General features: G+C 42.2%; 1 protein-coding gene across 1 annotated transcript in view; it reads left to right on the plus strand.

Annotated features, from left to right (window-relative positions):
- Positions 1-17,717, plus strand: part of LOC139367007 (histone-lysine N-methyltransferase 2C-like) — a 221,964-nt gene that overhangs the window by 148,343 nt on the left and 55,904 nt on the right. Inside the window, exons 23-29 of the mRNA XM_071104854.1 lie at positions 659-781; positions 6,358-6,477; positions 6,622-6,749; positions 11,859-12,069; positions 15,089-15,193; positions 15,680-15,727; positions 17,166-17,303. Coding sequence (XP_070960955.1) covers positions 659-781; positions 6,358-6,477; positions 6,622-6,749; positions 11,859-12,069; positions 15,089-15,193; positions 15,680-15,727; positions 17,166-17,303 — 873 coding nt within the window. The remainder of the gene's footprint in view (positions 1-658; positions 782-6,357; positions 6,478-6,621; positions 6,750-11,858; positions 12,070-15,088; positions 15,194-15,679; positions 15,728-17,165; positions 17,304-17,717) is intronic.

Below are 17,717 nucleotides of genomic sequence, written 5' to 3' on the forward strand. Positions count from 1 at the left end.
CTTAGTCTAAACTGCAATATTATATGATGGCGTTTCTCTTGCATTTCAAAGATGATGGGGCAAAAAAATATATTTTATTTTTTTGTATTATCTTTTACCAGATCTATTATGTTATATTCTCCTAGATTAATCTCAGATTTCCATAAACTTCCAAGTGTTTCCTTTCAAATGGTACCAAGAATATGCATATCCTTGCTTCAGGTCCTGAGCTACAGGCAGTTAGATTTGGGTATGTCATTTTAGGCAAAAATTGAAAAAAAGGGTCCGATCCTTATTAATCCTGGAGATGCCATTTGCATTTATAATCTGAGAAATACTAAAGGGTTATCTCTAAGATGGTTATCTCCTAAAATAGTTTAAGTGGTTAATTTAGAATTCCAACACTAATGTACCGATGTGGCTCCTCATCCAGAGGTCTTACTCTGACACCAAGCCCACAAAGATGGCAGACCTCCCATCAAAGATGCATTGAGGGTTTTGTGGGTCACTAATATGTGCAGGGCTGGGTCATGTTCATCAAGAACCAAATGGGAGAAGTAGAGGTATTATCAAGAAATTCTAATTGTAGTTTAGAAAAAGTGTTTTCTTTTGGGTGTCCTAATGAACGTCTTCATGGTCTGTGTCCTGGTTTTAGTGACATGGTTGTGTTCCATTCCAGAAGGGGATCTCCTGATGGACTGTGACTTGAAGTCAGACTCCAGTCCGGAACGGGAGCCTGTCGACGACGACGCGAAGGGGGCCGACGGCAACAAGAAAAGGAAAAGGAAACCTTACCGGCCCGGTATGTTTAACATTCAAAACTTTGTCTGTTTGACAAAGGATCAGACCCTGGATCAGTTTTGTCTCTGAACTCCTATGGGTTGAGGTTCAGATCGGGCAAGATGAAGCTTATCTTACAACAGCAGGAACATCTTATGTTTAGCCCCATTAGGAGAAAAGAGAAGATAGGATGTTGATAGGGATGAATGGACAGGGGGAGAGCGAGAGGGAAGGAGAGTGGTGGATGATGGCGGTAGGACGAGAGGGGGATGCAGAGGGAGGGAGGGAGCAGACTTATGGGAGATGCAGAGGGAGGGAGGGAGCAGACTTATGGGAGGAGTGGAGGGAGCAGCCTTATGGGAGATGCAGACTTATGGGAGATGCGGAGGGAGGGAGCGGATTTATGGGAGATGCAGAGATGCATCTGTCTCGTCCAGGACCGGGGTCTACGCAGACTGGTACGCCATAGCCAATCAGAGGAACAGTAAGGGTATATGCAAACAAGCCATTTTCCAAAATTCACTTTGAACTGGACTGTGTGTTTACAGACAGTAGCAACAGCTCAACTTTAGATCCTTAGAACGCATTTGGCAAAAGCCACAAAATACACTTGTTTGGATTTCTGCAAATATGCAGCTAAATACCATGATAGTCCCTTTACATTTGGGAACTTTACAGTCCTATTGATCAAACAACCATAAAGAGGTAGGCTGTCTTTCCTTATATGTACATCAACAACAACAAGATCAACAACTAATGCTAGCCAGAGCAAGATGAGCTCAAATCTAATGAAGGAACATTAGATAAACCCTCTCAAACTTTTTCAGCTAGTTGTGAAAGTTGCACTGGTAAACAATGGAGAACAGCCTGCTTGTCTTTCTGCAGCTTGCCTGCCAATGCATGCATTGTCCCAACCAAGTACTCAAGCTTACTGGTAAAGTTGGCTCGCTTGCCAGCTACTTCCAGACACAAATGAGAGAACACCTCACTGGCCATTTTACTTGCCCTAGCAGAGCTGATTAGGCTGTTTACATGTTATTGAGAGCGTTCGCAACTAACTTATTACTTTATTTTGCCTACATTTACTGACACCGGTCATATTCAGTGGGTCTTGCACGGTTATTCTGCGCTCTGGCACACTCAGACGAGTGCTCTGAAATCGGGTTAGATTGCTAGCCAGAGTGAATTTGCAAACTCGAGATATGCTAACTGGATAACAGTCGTTCAGCATAGATAGCTAGCAAAGCAATTCACATTTCTTGCTAGCTAACCAAATGACACATGCATCTCTAGCTGTGTAGCCACACAAAAAAATTATACGAGGTCAGTTACTCACCCACTCCTCCATTGAAATAATGTCCTCCTAGCCTCTAGCTAGCGTAGCTATCTGGGTTTTTAGCTTGCTACATAAATAGATACGCTACCATAGCCTTAGTAACGTTTGTCTGTTTTTGTCCATAAATATTGAGTCATTGAAACTGTGCATCCCGAGTGGAGGTTGCAAACAATGGTACCGAGCCAGCTGATAGCAATATTTTATGGACTATCAAGAAATGTATTGGTGAATTATTTTAATCATGCATTGAACTGCATCCATCTATTCTGTCAAATCAAATGTTATTGGTCACATACACATGGTTAGCAGATGTTATTGCGAGTGAAGTGAAATACTTGTGCTTCTAGTTCCAACAGTGGAGCAATATCTAACATGTCATCTAACATTTCCACAACAACTAACTAATACACACAAAACTAAGGAATGGAATAGGAATATATAAATATATGAGCAATTACAGAGCGGCATAGGCATGATGGTAGAAAATACAGTATATACATGTGAGATGAGAAATGCAAGATGTGTCAATATTATTACAGTGACTAGAGATCCATTTATTATGGTGGCCAATGATTTCAAGTCTGTATGTAGGCAGCAGCCTGTCTGTGTTAGTGATGGCAACAGTACTTTAGTGTACGTCATGGAATGTTGAGTCAAATATAATTTTAAAACCTCATGAAGTTGGTTTTGTAGCATAAACTTGGAATTAGATATTTTTGACTGATATTATGATTGTCTGTTTCTTATCTGCAAGTAGTTAAAACGCTGTCAGTTCCACTTTAAATGTGCAAAACGTGCATTTTTGGACTTAAAAATGTTATGTATGCCCATGGATTCTTGAAGAATATAACCTCATGAGCTGAGACAGCCCAGCAGAATCTAAAATGTAAGATTGTTTTACTCCATGGTAATTGGAGTAAAACATGGTAATTGTAAAAATCCTATAGCCTCAAAACATTGTTAAAACGAAAAATGTTCTATCATGGATAGTCAATCCTTACATCCATATCTGTCTATGAATTTGAGAGTGGTTAGATTTCTCCAGACCCATCCCTCAGTTTTCTTTTACCAAAACAGAGGTGGGGTGTCCTCTTTGTTTCAACTGCAAATTGGCCCTTTGAAGCTCTCCCACTGAATGTGAAAGAGTCCTCTGGAAAAATAACATTGACTCATATATATATATATACTCAATCAAATAATGTCCTACTGAAAAAAACACCCGGAAATTGTGTTTATATATGACCTTTTCATTTGCCTGTCTATATACAGTTGAAGTCGGAAGTTTACATACACTTAGGTTGGAGTCATTAAAACTTGTTTTTCAACCACTCCACAAATTTCTTGTTAACAAACTATAGTTTTAGCAAGTCGGTTCGGACATTCCAACAATTGTTTGCAGACAGATTATTTCACTTATCACTGTATCATAATTGTGGGTCATAAGTTTACATATACACTAAGTTGACTGTGCATTTAAACAGCTTGAAAAATTCCAGAAAATTATGTAATGGCTTTAGAAGCTTCTGATAGGCTAATTGACATCATTTGAGTCAATTGGAGGTGTACCTGTGGATGTATTTCAAGGCCTACCTTCAAACTGAGTGCCTTTTTGCTTGAAATCATGGGAAAATCAAAAGAAATCAGCCAAGACCTCAGAAAAATATTGTAGACCTCCACAAGTCTGGTTCATCCTTGGGAGCAATTTCCAATACACCTGAAGGTACCACGTTCATCTGTACAAACAATAGTACGCAAGTATAAACGCCATGGGACCACGCAGCCGTCATACCGCTCAGGAAGGAGAAGTGTTCTGTTTCCTAGATATGAACGTACTTTGGTGTGAAAAGTGCAAAACAATCCCAGAACAACAGAAATGGATCTTGTGAAGATGCTGAAGGAAACGGGTATAAAAGTATCTATATCCATAGTAAAACAAGTCCTATATCGACATAGCCTGAAAGGCCGCTCAGCAAGGAAGACTTCCATAAAAAAGCCAGACTATGGTTTTCAACTGCACATGGGGACAAAGATCATACTTTTTGGAGAAATGTCCTCTGGTCTGATGAAACAAAAATAGAACTGTTTGGCCATAATGACCATCGTTATGTGGGGGAGAAAATGGGGGAGGCTTGCAAGCCAAAAAAACACCATCTCAACCGTGAAGCACTGGGGTGGCAGTATCATGTTGTGAGGGTGCTTTGCTGCAGGAGGGACTGGTGCACCTAACAAAATAGATGCCATCATGAGAGAGGAAAATTGTGGATATATTGAAGTAACATCTCAAGATATCAGTTGAAGCTTGGTCGCAAATGGGTCTTCCAAATGGACAATGACCCCAAGCATTCCAAAGTTGTGGCAAAATAGCTTGAGGACAACAAAGTCAAGGTATTGGAATGGCCATCACAAAGCCCTGACCTCAATCCTATAGAAAATCTGTGAGCAGAACTGAAAAAGTGTGTGCGAGCAAGGAGGCCTACAAACCTGACTCAGTTACACCAGCTCTGTCAGGAGGAAATGGGCCAAAACACTTTGAAGGCAATACTACCAAATACTAATTGAGTGTGTCAACTTCTGACCTTCTGGGAATGTGAAATAGAAGCTGAAATAAATCATGCTCTCAACTATTTTTCTGACATTTTACATTCTTAAAATAAAGTGTTGATCCTAACTGACCTAAAACAGGGAATTTTTACTCAAATTAAATGTCAGGAATTGTGAAGAACTGAGTGTAAATGTATTTGGCTAAGGTGTATGTAAACTTCTGACTTCAACTTTGTGTGTGTGTATATACAGTTGAAGTCGGAAGTTTGTGCACATTCCCAAGTCTTTTTACCAATCAAATCAGATCTCCTCACATCAGTCAAAAGACCAATTAGTGGGAACAAATATCAGAATTGGGCTGTCTGTTAAAATGCAGTGTGTGTGTAAGCATGCATGAATGTGTGTACAGTATGCGAATGTCTATGCCAGAGAGCCACAAGCTCTCACCCATGTCAAGTAGCTGGGTTTGACGGGGCGGGAGTGAAGGAGAACTGGTGGGGAGAGATGGAGAAGGGGTGTGTCTCTCCTGTTTGCCAGGTCACTTGTTATGAACTGTCACAGTGGAGACATTTTATTTCCACCCTGCTCTAGTGAACAGAGAGAGGCAAGTGGCTGCAGACATTCTCACAAATAACATACCAGTATCACACAAATAATGTATGTTTACTGCGTCATTTAAGGTGGATTACAAAGCTATTATTATGGGGTATACTGTGGCGCTATTACTTGATTGTGAACCTCTTTCATATGATAATTGTCTTAAATAATGTTTAATGAAGTTGTTCATTGCAAGATTAAAGTAGTTTTTCAATGGTGTTAAAATGTAAGTTTTAGTAATTTAGCAGATACTCTTATCCAGAGCGACTTACAGGAGCAATTAGGGTTATGTGCCTTGCTCAAGGGCACATCGACATATTTTTCATCTAGTAATCTCGGGGGTTTGAACCAGCAACCTTTTGGTTACTGGCCCATTGCTCTTAACCGCTAGGCTACATGATGTTGTATGTTTTGTAATTTGGCTATTTTAAGTCTAGTGTATGGTGCCTTACTGGTGGTAATAGCATCTCATATCTTGGTGTTCTTATTTAGCACAGATGACGAGAGTTGGTTATCCATTGAATGCTCTGAGTTGGACTTCTCATAAGGAGGCGGTATCCTGGCAACTCTGAATTCAAACGGCTGTTTCCTCTCTTTTCCCTGCACATAAATCATCAAGTCTCCCCTCTCTTGCACTGAGGCAGCGTAAGGAAGGCTGGAAGGCTCTGTTTGTCTGCTTCCAGACCATAGGGGCTTCTCTCTCAGTACCAAAGCTATCCAGAAATAGGCTCACCCGAAATGCTCCCTTCTTTCTCTCTCACACTCTGTCTCTCAGGTCTAGTGGCTAGGAGATAAGTTCCCCAAACACTCTTACACACTCACTCTCTTACGTTTGCTCTCTCACACGTTTTAATATACAATATAATAATATGCCATTTAGCAGACAATTTTATCCCAAGCGACTTGGTCTCTCACTCATGCACTCTGTCATTGTGTATTGACCAGAGTGAAAGTCTCTCGCTCACTCACATCTCCCCTCAGGCTCTGTGCTCATAGGTCACTGAGTAATTAAGATTAATGCCAGGAATTGGACTGAAAGACCCTCATCTGTCTAACATAATTAGGGCCCCGGTGACATAAATTGCTGTCATATATCTCCTCCCTCCCACTTGTCTCCCGGCAAGGTATTGGAGGGTTTATGGTCCGCCAGAGAAGCAGGACGGGACAAGAGAAAGCCAAGCGATCCCTATCCAGGAAATACTCAACAGGATCGTTACCTGAGAACCCAATGTGCAAAGAGGAAGGTAAGCAAATGGAATAGTCCCTAAAGTGCAAGTCCCACCCATCTGACACTCCAGGCAGACTATCAAATCCAACACTTAACCCAGTAATAAGGCATTTCCCTGACTGTTACTTTGAGGTTGTGACCTCCTGTCTGTGTGTTGCAGGGTGGAACAAGACGGAGAGTACTCAAGCGGAGGAGACCCCACCGGTGTCTGAATGTCTGGAGAAGGTCAAGAAAAGATACCGCAAAAAGAGAACCAAACTGGAAGAGGAGTTCCCTTCGTACCTGCAGGTGACTTTCAGTCACATGTACACTAATGATATCAGTATTGGTCTAAAATGTTCATTTTGATTCTGTTATCATACACTGTCTTATTGATCGATTTATAGGAAAAGGTCACCGGTACAATATGCATAAAATCACCTAATCACACTGAGGTGCTTGATTGTCTTTGTACAGATGTAGGATCTTAATTTTATCACACTTCTGTTGCTGAGAATGTCCTGCAATGCAGATGAGCTTCATGATTTACATAAATTAACTGAAAACGTGCACTAACACACAGTTAGTTATATTAACAGTATTGCCAGTTTAATGTAGCCTAACTACCAATCAAGCAACATTATGGACTAAACCTTAAAATTGTTGCGGCATGATTATGTTGCTGCAATAATACTGATCAAATTTAAAATCCCACATCTGTATGAACCATTTTAGCAAATACGTCCCAAATCATGTTCTTGTACCACATTAGAATAGTGCATATTCTATAAGACATCTACCAAGCATTTACCAGTAGCAACTTTCTTTCACCACCCATTTCAACCAGCACTTCATAAGTTGCATGTGGCCCCCTTCTCAGATGTATTACTGTCATGATATTTTAAAAAAATCCCTGAAGCGAAAGTCTTCTCGGAGAGACGTTGCCCCCTCTGTGCCACGCCACACCTTTAAAAGACCCGGCATGTTCAGGGTTCAGGGGAGCAGCCATGCGTTAAGCGCACCAGCTGTCACTTTGGGCTTTCTTGTACGCCGCGCTTAAAATTTTTATTTAAAGTTCCTCACCAGAGGAACGACTTTAATCAATTATTTAAATACCCGGCACATTAGCCTTTTTAATGTTTTACCACAGCAGGGAGCAGTCACATTGATAGTTTTGGAGCCGTTAGACATGTTGGAAGCACTAGTGACTTAAACATGTAGCGGCCCAGCCAGCGGTACAACGTGTCGCCACTGAGTTCAGGCTTTCTGTGAGGTTGTGTCTGTTTATTTGTATGGCTTTGTACAGGTTTAGGGCAATTCTCATATCGGAATCACATTCTATCCAAGACATTGATTTGTACAGCCACTAGGTTTTTACAAAAATAGTTGCTATATCAGTGATTTGAGTCAACTTTCTATTCTTGTGGAACTATGAGTTGACTTTATATGGTTGCATCTTTATATGGTGTTGTGTGTTTCTCAGCTTCTACGTAACCAGGCCTCTCTCTAGAGAATGCATGCATGTAGCTCTTGCCATGTCACATTAGATTCCAGTTGGTCACTGTACAGTAGGAATTTAGATACAGTTGAAGTCGGAAGTTTACATACACTTAGGTTGGAGTCATTAAAACTCGTTTTACAACCACTCCACAAATTTCTTGTTAACAAACTATAGTTTTGGCAAGTCGGTTAGGACACCTACTTTGTGCATGACACAAGTAATTTTTCCAACAATTGTTTACAGACAGATTATTTGACTTATAATTCACTGTATCACAATTCCAGTGGGTCAGAAGTTTACATACACTAAGTTGACTGTACCTTTAAACAACTTGGAAAATTCCAGAAAATTATGTCATGGCTTTAGGAGCTTCTGATAGGCTAATTGACACACTTTGTGTCAATTGGAGGTGTACCAGGTAGATGTATTTCAAGGCCTACCTTCAAACTCAGTGCCTCTTCTTGACATTATGGGAAACTCTAAAGAAATCAGACCTCAGAAAAAAATGAGCAATTTCCAAATGCCTGAAGGTACCACGTTCATCTGTACAAACAATAGTACGCAAGTATAAACACCATGGGACCACGCAGCTGTCATACCGCTCAGGAAAGAGAAGCGCTCTGTCTCCTAGAGATGAATGTACATTGGTGCGAAAAGTGCAAATCAATCCCAGAACAACAGCAAAGGACCTTGTGAAGATGCTGGAGGAAACCGGTACAAAAGTATCTATATCCACAGTAAAACGGATCCTATATCGACATAGCCTGAAAGGCCGCTCAGTAAGGAAGAAGCCACTGCTCCAAAACCACCATAAAAAAGCCAGACTACAGTTTGCAACTGATGAAGCAAAAAATATAACGGTTTGGAAATAATGACCATTGTTATGTTTGGAGTAAAAATGGGGAGGCTTGCAAGCCGAAGAAAAACATCCCAACCGTGAAGCACTGGGGTGGCAGCATCATGTTAGGGGGTTGCTTTGCTGCAGGAGGGACTCGTGCACTTCACAAAATAGATGCCATCATGAGGAGGAAAATTGTGGACATATTGAAGACATATTCAAGACATCAAGGTATTGACAAAGTCAAGGTATATATATTTCACATTCTTAAAATAAAGTGTTGATCCTAACTGACCTAAGACAGGGAATTTTTTACTAGGATTAAATGTCAAGGATTGTGAAATACTGAGTTTAAATCCATTTGGCTAAGGTGTATGTAAACTTCAAATCAAATTTATTTGTCACATACACATGGTTAGCAGATGTTAATGCGAGTGTAGCGAAATGCTTTTGCATTAGTTCCGACAATGCAGTAATAACCAATGAGTAATCTAACCTAACAATTCCAAAACTACTACCTTATACACACAAGTGTAAAGGGATAAAGAATATGTACATAAAGATATATGAATGAGTGATGGTACAGAACGGCATAGGCAAGATACAGTAGATAGTATCGAGTACAGTATATACATTTTTTTTAACCTTTATTTAACTAGGCTAGTCAGTTAAGAACAAATTCTTATTTTCAATTACTGCCTGTTCAGGGGCAGAACGACAGCTCAGGGATTTGAACTTGCAACCTTCCGGTTACTAGTCCAACGCTCTAACCACTAGGCTACCCTGCCGCCCCAATGATGAGTAATGTAGTGTATGTAAACAAAGTGGCATAGTTTAAAGTGGCTAGTGATACATGTATTACATAAAGATGCAGTAGATTATTTAGAGTACAGTATATACATATGAGATGAGAAATGTTGAGTATGTAAACATATCAAGTAGCATTGTTTAAAGTGGCTAGTGATATATTTTACATCAATTTCCATCCATTCCCATTATTAAAGTGGCTGGAGTTGAGTCAGTGTGTTGGCAGCAGCCACTCAATGTTAGTGGTGGCTGTTTAACAATCGGATGGCCTTGAGATAGAAGCTGTTTTTCAGTCTCTCGGTCCCTGCTTTGATGCACCTGTACTGACCTCGCCTTCTGGATGATAGCGGGGTGAACTGGCAGTGGCTCGGGTGGTTGTTGTCCTTGATGATTTTGATGGCCTTCCTGTGACATCGGGTGGTGTAGGTGTCCTGGAGGGCTGGTAGTTTGCCCCCGGTGATGCGTTGTGCAGACCTCACTACCCTCTGGAGAGCCTTACGGTGGTGGGCGGAGCAGTTGCCGTACCAGGCGGTGATAGAGCCCGACAGGATGCTCTCGATTGTGCATCTGTTGAAGTTTGTGAGTGCTTTTGGTGACAAGCCAAATTTCTTCAGCCTCCTGAGGTTGAAGAGGCGCTGCTTCGCCTTCTTCACGACGCTGTCTGTGTGGGTGGACCAATTCAGTTTGTTTGTGATGTGTATGCCGAGGAACTTAACTTACTACCCTCTCCACTACTGTCCCATCGATGTGGATAGGGGGGTGCTCCCTCTGCTGTTTCCTGAAGTCCACAATCATCTCGTTTGTTGACGTTGAGTGTGAGGTTATTTTCCTGACACCACACTCCGAGGGCCCTCACCTCCTCAAGGTAGGCCATCTCGTCGTTGTTGATAATCAAGCCTACCACTGTAGTGTCGTCCACAAACTTGATGATTTGAGCTGGAGGCGTGCATGGCCACGCAGTCGTGGGTGAACACGGAGTACAGGAGAGGGCTCAGAATTCACCCTTGTGGGGCCCCAGTGTTGAGGATCAGCGGGGTGGAGATGTTGTTACCTACCCTCACCACCTGGGGTGGCCCGTCAGGAAGTCCAGTACCCAATTGCACAGGGCGGGGTCGAGACCCAGGGTCTGGAGCTTGATGACGAGTTTGGAGGGTACTATCGTGTTAAATGCTGAGCTGTCGTCGATGAACAGCATTCTCACATAGGTATTCCTCTTGTCCAGATGGGTTAGGGCAGTGTGCAGTGTGGTTGAGATTGCGTCGTCTGTGGACCTATTTGGGCGGTAAGCAAATTGGAGTGGCTCTAGGGTGCCAGGTAGGGTGGAGGTGATATGGTCCTTGACTAGTCTCTCATGCTCTGAGGGCGCGGCTGGGGATGCCGTCTGGGCCTGCAGCCTTGCGAGGGTTAACACGTTTAAATGTTTTACTCACGTCGGCTGCAGTGAAGGAGAGTCCTCAGGTTTTGTTTGCGGGACGTATCAGTGGCACTATATTGTCCTCAAAGCGATAAAAAAAGTTATTTAGTCTGCCTGGGAGCAAGACATCCTGGTCCGTGACAGGGCTGGTTTTCTTTTTGTAATCCGTGATTGACTGTAGACCCTGCCACATACCTCTTGTCTGAGCCGTTGAATTGTGACTCTACGTTGTCTCTCTACTGTTTGTATTCAGTCATGTTTCCGGTCACCTTGCCCTGGTTAAACTTCCGACTTCAACTGTATACACACCTCACTATTTCTGTGTGTGTCTGGATAACACTAGGGCCTATAGAGTGCTGCAACACTGAGAAGAAAAAAAATACAAACACAAAACACACTGGAATCTGGGCCTGGAGACCCATTCAAATAATTATTGGGTTAGCAGTAGCGTAGCCTGATAAGCCTTTGGTTTATTAGTAGCTTTACTTAATTAATGTTCCGTATGCATTGTATTTTCAAATACTGTATTTGAGTTGAATTACTATGAACTGAACCCTTATTAATTTCCATTCAAATCTAGAATTCATAACTGGATTCCACCTTCTGTCTCCAGGGCTGTGTTTATACTGGCATCCCAATTCTCATAAATTGACCAATTATTGGCAGAAGATTTGATCTGATTTGTCCAACGACCAATTAATTGCAAAAGAGAAGAATTAGGCTGCCTTTGCTGCCATAGCCAAAGAGACAAACTTGCTTCATGTCATGTATTTTGGGCGTGAATGATGTGTGTTGTTACTGAATGTGTTCTCTGTATCTCATGGTCACTTTCTCATTGACTGTGTGGTTTGTTACCAGGAGGCTTTCTTTGGAAAGGAGCTGCTGGACAAGAGCAAGCAGAGCAGGCAGGCGGGCCTGGTGACCACAGGGCTCTGTGAGGAGATCTCAGGGGCCCATGCAGAGACCAAACCCCGCAGCATCAACGCCAGCTTTCTGGACCCCTCCTCAGATCCGCTGCTCAGCGCTACCTCGACCACCATACCCATCTCCAGAAAAGGAGGAGGACTGTGTATGTTCACATCTCTCTTGCACACTTTCTCGAGCTGTCACTTTTCCTGTCTTACACACACACACCGACGCATTCTCACACACACACATACACACAGAGGTTCTTCCTCTTCCTGTCATGTTGACTCTCCTCTTCTAAAAGTTCATTTTATTCTACATGCAGAGAAAATGTGTTTCTCCAATATGTTTTTTTGCTTTCTCTTTTATACACAATGGACTCTCAATCAACCCAGTCTCAATGCCATCTTTCTAACAAACCCAGAATGTAAAAAAAAGTGGCCTTGTATTAGTTTGGGTCCCCCTCCTCCTCTAGATGAACAGTACTATTTCCCTTAAGTTTTTCCCCAAGTTTTTTGTTGTCAAAAGTTGTAAATTCACATGGTTTCATCCACCATCAAGTTTATTCCACCATCCTCCATCAAGTTTATTCCACCATCCCCCATCAAGTTTATTCCACCATCCCCCATCATGTTTATTCCACCATCCCCCATCAAGTTTATTCCACCATCCCCCATCAAGTTTATTCCACCATCCCCCATCAATCTTCAAGCCTGTCTGCTCATCTTAAGTCATCTTTTCCACATATACAGTCATTTACACTCTACTCCAACACGCTATGAAAAGTGCTGCAGTTGCCTACTGGGAACACGCATAGGACATTAGCATGAGAAGAACTTACCAGTCCAAAACGATGTCCTCTCCGTTTAAAAAATATTCCTCCACTTGGGAATCGCTAAATGAATCGTCCTACAACAATCTCTGTCTTACTTTCCCGATCAATTTATTCTAAAATTGTGTGTACATCTGTATATCTAGACTTAGATTTAGCTTTCCCTAACTTAGTCGCCATACTGATTGATATATAAACAGCTGAATCTGTGCGTTTACCAAAACAATGCTGTGCGTAATATGCTCCTTCCGGTATAAAACTTCAATAGCGAATGGCTCTCTTTACGCCAGAGTTTACTACATGGGTTGGTCTTCCAACAAATAACCATTACATATTACATACAACTCATTGGCTATCTACCCAGCTAGATTTTAAGACGATCAGTGGTCATTGGGTTAAAATTCAGTCAATCAACGAAACAGTGGTCATATCATTGGTGCACAGTGATGTCATTACCTGTTGTCTTCAAATCGGTTTCTTTGTCAATACAGAATAAAATGTTATGGGCCCTGTCATGCCAAATACTGTTTATTAACCATTATATTGACACCAAGGACCCGGGGAAGAGTTGCAGGTAGAAGTAGAATGTGCCTATTTGAAATCTATACAAAGATGAGGAGCTTGCGACATGTTTTAAAAGTAGCTCTCATGCCTGAAAACGTTGAAGACCCCTGCTCTAGTATCCTTCAGAACGCAATTTTCCCTCCCACTCGTCCAAATTCCCTCTTTGGTCATTTTTATTTCACTTTAATTTAACTAGGCAAGTCAGTTAAGAACAAATTCTTATTTTCAATGACGGCCTAGGAACTGTGGGTTAACTGCCTTGTTCAGGGGCAGAACGACAGATTTTTACCTTGTCAGGTCGGGGATTCGATCTCGCAATCTTCTGGTTACTAGTCCATTGCTCTAACCACAAGGCTATTTGTTGCAGAGGGAAGCACACTAATCACTTTGCTTGTTTTGAAGACATTCACCAGCTTTTAGTTTGAATATGGTCCTTGGACAGTGTTAGTTCTCTTAGATATTTAGGAAACCATATACTGTATGCCTATATACAGTGCATTTGGAAAGTATTCAGACCCCTTGACTTATTCCAAAATTGATAAAATTGTTTTTTTTTTTCTCATCAATCTATACCCCATAATGACAAAGAAACTGTTTTGTACAAATGTATAACAAATTCAAAAAATCACATTTACAGAAGTATTCAGATCCTTTACTCAGTACTTTGTTGAAGCACCTTTGGCAGCGATTACAACCACCTTTGCACACATGTAATTTCTCCCATTCTTCTCTGTAGATCCTCTCAAACTCTGCACAGCTATTTTCAAGTCTCTCCAGAGATGTTCTATTGTGTTCAAGTCCTGACTCTGGCTGGACCACTCAAGGACTTTCAGAGACATGTCCCGAAGCCACTCCTGCGTTGTCTTGGCTCTATGCTTAGGGTCGTTGTCCTGTTGGAAGGTGAACCTTCACCCCAGACTGAGGTCCTGAGCACTGTGGAGCAGGTTTTCATCAAGGATCTCTCTGTACTTTGCTCTGTTCATCTTTCCCTCGATCCTGACTAGTCTCCCAGTCCCTGCTGCTGAAAACATCCCCACAGCATGATTCTCCCACCACCATGCTTCACAATAGGGATGGCGCCAGGTTTACTCCAAACGTGACACTTGGCATTCAAACCAAAGAGTTCGATCTTGGTTTCATCAGACCAGAGAATCTTGTTTCTCATGGTTTGAGAGTCATTTAGGTGCCTGTCTTGTGCCTTTTACTGAGGGACATCCGTCTGGCCACTCTACCATAAAGGCCTGATTGGTGGAGTGCTGCAGACATGGTTGTCCTTCTAGAAGGTTCTCCCATCTCCACAGAGGAACTCTGGAGCTCTGTCAGAGTGACCATCGTGTTCTTGGTAGCCTCCCTGACCAAGGCCCTCCTCCCCGATTGCTCAGTTTGGCTGGGCGCCAAGCTCTAGGAAGAGCTTGGAGGCCACAGTGTTCTTGGAGACTTTCAATGCTACAGAAATGTTTTGGTACCCTTCCTCAGATCTGAGCTCGACAGACAATTCCTTTGACCTCATGGCTTGATTTTTGCTCTGATATGCACTGCCTTTCCAAATCATGTCCAATCAATTGAATTCACCACAGGTGGACTTCAATGAAGTTGTAGAAACATCTCAAGGATAATCAATGGAAACAGGATGCACCTTAGCTCATTTTCTAGTCTTATAGCAAAGGGTCTGAATACTTTTGTTAATAAGGTATTTATGTTTTTATTTTTAATACGTTTGCAAAAAATTCTAAAACCCTGTTTTCACTTTGTCATTATGGGGTATGTATATCATCTCCTTCTCCAGCCAATTCCGAGGATCCCTTAGTGGACCTTCCGGAAGTCCTGAGCACGGATGCAGATCTCCTGGGAATGCTGTCGGATGATCTGGTGAAGCAGGGGAATGACTCAGGTAGACCCCTCCCCTCCTCCAAAATGGCAGCCTCCACTTCCTGTCTCCTCTGCCCACTCAAATACGCACTCTTCCTGTCACTAGCAAGGTCAACGCCATACACAAAAACCTATGGAATTTCTCTGTTGCATCTTTACTTATGATTTGGCATTTTCCTTCACTTGTATTGTATTGCACATTGAATAATACTCTTGGTTTGCAGTGTCTACTCTGGCCAACCCTTCTGTCTGTGTGCATTATTTTTGCTTTCGAACAGTTTACTTGAAAGGCCTGTCTTGATGCCTGCATATTTGAAAGAGAACCAATACTATTCAAACCCAGGTCTGTGCTAGGACGTGTTATGGTTGTTGATATTATGTCACAACTATGACGAGATGGTGTGGCATCACATTGAGCTGCTTCAAGTAGTATCAATAGCATTAGAATTTTATTACACCTGCTTTTCTCCCCCTCAGTTTATAATAATCTGGTTTTGGGTTCCCTTAGGTCTTGATTTATGCCCTTTCCAGGTCGACAGCCCTCCTTCTCCTTTTGGTAAGAGAAGTCCTCGGGCCCATCTGGCCTCTTAGGAGTAGAGCTGCCCCCTCCCGACACTTCTCCCACTCTGGGCCTGCTCACTGCATTTGCATATCCTTCCTTCTCTCTTGATCTGTGGTCTGTGCACCCCACTCCTTTCTCACGCTGTAGCACTGTCCAGTCTCTTTGACTAACTACTGCGGTGTTACTAACCACGCACCAATCTGCATGTCTATGGACTGTTCAGTGGTATTGGGCGAAACAATTATTAGAGGTGCCCATTAAAAAAATAAAAAAATTCTCACAAATGTTGTTTTTATGTAATTCAGTTGGTTTCATTTGATATGTTTTAGTGTTTACTACCTTTTCACCACAGCTGAGTTTAAGTTGTGTGGGTTAAAAAGGGAGCTTCCTCTAGTCATACAATGTAACAAAGTTTGAACTGAATGTCTCACAGTTCTTGCATTCCATGGAGCAGTTACCAATGAGTAGCAATTAGTATTTTATTTATTGAGCCGGCAAGCTTTCCTTTTTTCTCTGTCGCCTCGAGTCTGTGAAACAAAGAAAGAAATATATTTTATCTATCCAGTTTTGCAGTGTTGTATAGTGATTTTCATTTTCCACCCTTCTATTTTTCTGAGAGATTATTTAAGAACAAACTGTGTCTTACGAGAATGCTTGAATGCCCTGAAGCAGATGACTAGTTTTATAAAAACAATAAGTGACTTTAGCCTTTATTCGTTCCTTTCAGGCCATATGCAGTATCTGTGGTCTCAATGCATCTCTTCCCTTATATCCAGTTCATTTAAGGTCACACGAAAAGTAGCTTCTTCCGACAAAAAAACAACATGGCAAACTAGTCGAGTGTGCGCCACAGTAAAATGTGCATGAACCTCCGACCCCCTCTGATGTTAGACAGCGGTTATGATGATTAATCATTGCAATCTTCCATAACTTTTTTCATTGATTAAGCCCTCGTTTATTCGAATGTGCGCAGGATCGGAACGATGATGAAAGTAGTGTGACTATTTTTTAAGGACCCCCCCCCCCCTCTTTCCACTCTGTCGAGCAGGCAACACAAATTAGTTTATTGCTATTCTTGGAAAATGTTGTTAGGGGAAGAAAATGCATGGAGAGCTTATTTTACAACCATGACATGAATGATCAGCTCTCTCTCCTTCTCCTCTCTTCCTCCTCGCTTTCTCTCTCTCCTCTTTCTCTTTTTATTTCTTCCTCCAATACCCAGCACTCAGACACAGTTCTAAAATAAATTGCCAGTCAACTCTGATTTACTCTTTGGTGTGACAGCTTCCAGTTTTTAGGGGGGTTGGTCGATTGGTAGGGGGGTGGGGGCTAGTGTGTTGATTTTTAACATAAAAGTGGACTGTGTGGGTGTGTGCGCCTGTGTGACCACCCTCCCCTCACCATCCTTTTGACCTTTTCTGCCATCCCCTAGCTGGTCTGGACATGGCCCCCATCTCTGATGATCCCATTGGGTCCTGTCAGGGCTCTGCAGGCCGGGGGCCCAGGGCTCTACAGGAGGAGCCTCTGGATGTCATCCTGAGCCCAGAACTGGACAAGATGGTCGCAGATGGTAAGACGGCCATGTTGAAATTTGACTGTCTACCGGATGTGCTGCTTAATCGGTGTCATTGGTGAAGAGCAGAGGAGTAAATCTCCAGGGCTTCAGTGTCTGTTTTATCCTCCCACTCACTGATGTATTGATGTATAATTGGCCAGAGAGTTGCACACCACCTGGTTTCCCTGGTCAACATCAGTACATGGATTCAGGGTTGGTTTCCTAGACGCAGATTAAGCCTAGTCCTGGACTAACGCATTAGCAAAGAACAATCTCCATTGAAAGCACTTTTAGGCAGAACTACGCTTAATCTGTGTCGGCGAAACTGCCCCTAAAAGTCAAGAATGGAAAAATAAGTATGTCTTCCTAGAGTTGCGTATGCGCTGTACAGTATCCATCACATGGAGCAACTGCAGTGTATATAGAAGC

The sequence above is a fragment of the Oncorhynchus clarkii genome, chromosome 15, assembly GCF_045791955.1.
Source record: "Oncorhynchus clarkii lewisi isolate Uvic-CL-2024 chromosome 15, UVic_Ocla_1.0, whole genome shotgun sequence".
In the NCBI taxonomy this organism is placed as follows: domain Eukaryota; kingdom Metazoa; phylum Chordata; class Actinopteri; order Salmoniformes; family Salmonidae; genus Oncorhynchus; species Oncorhynchus clarkii.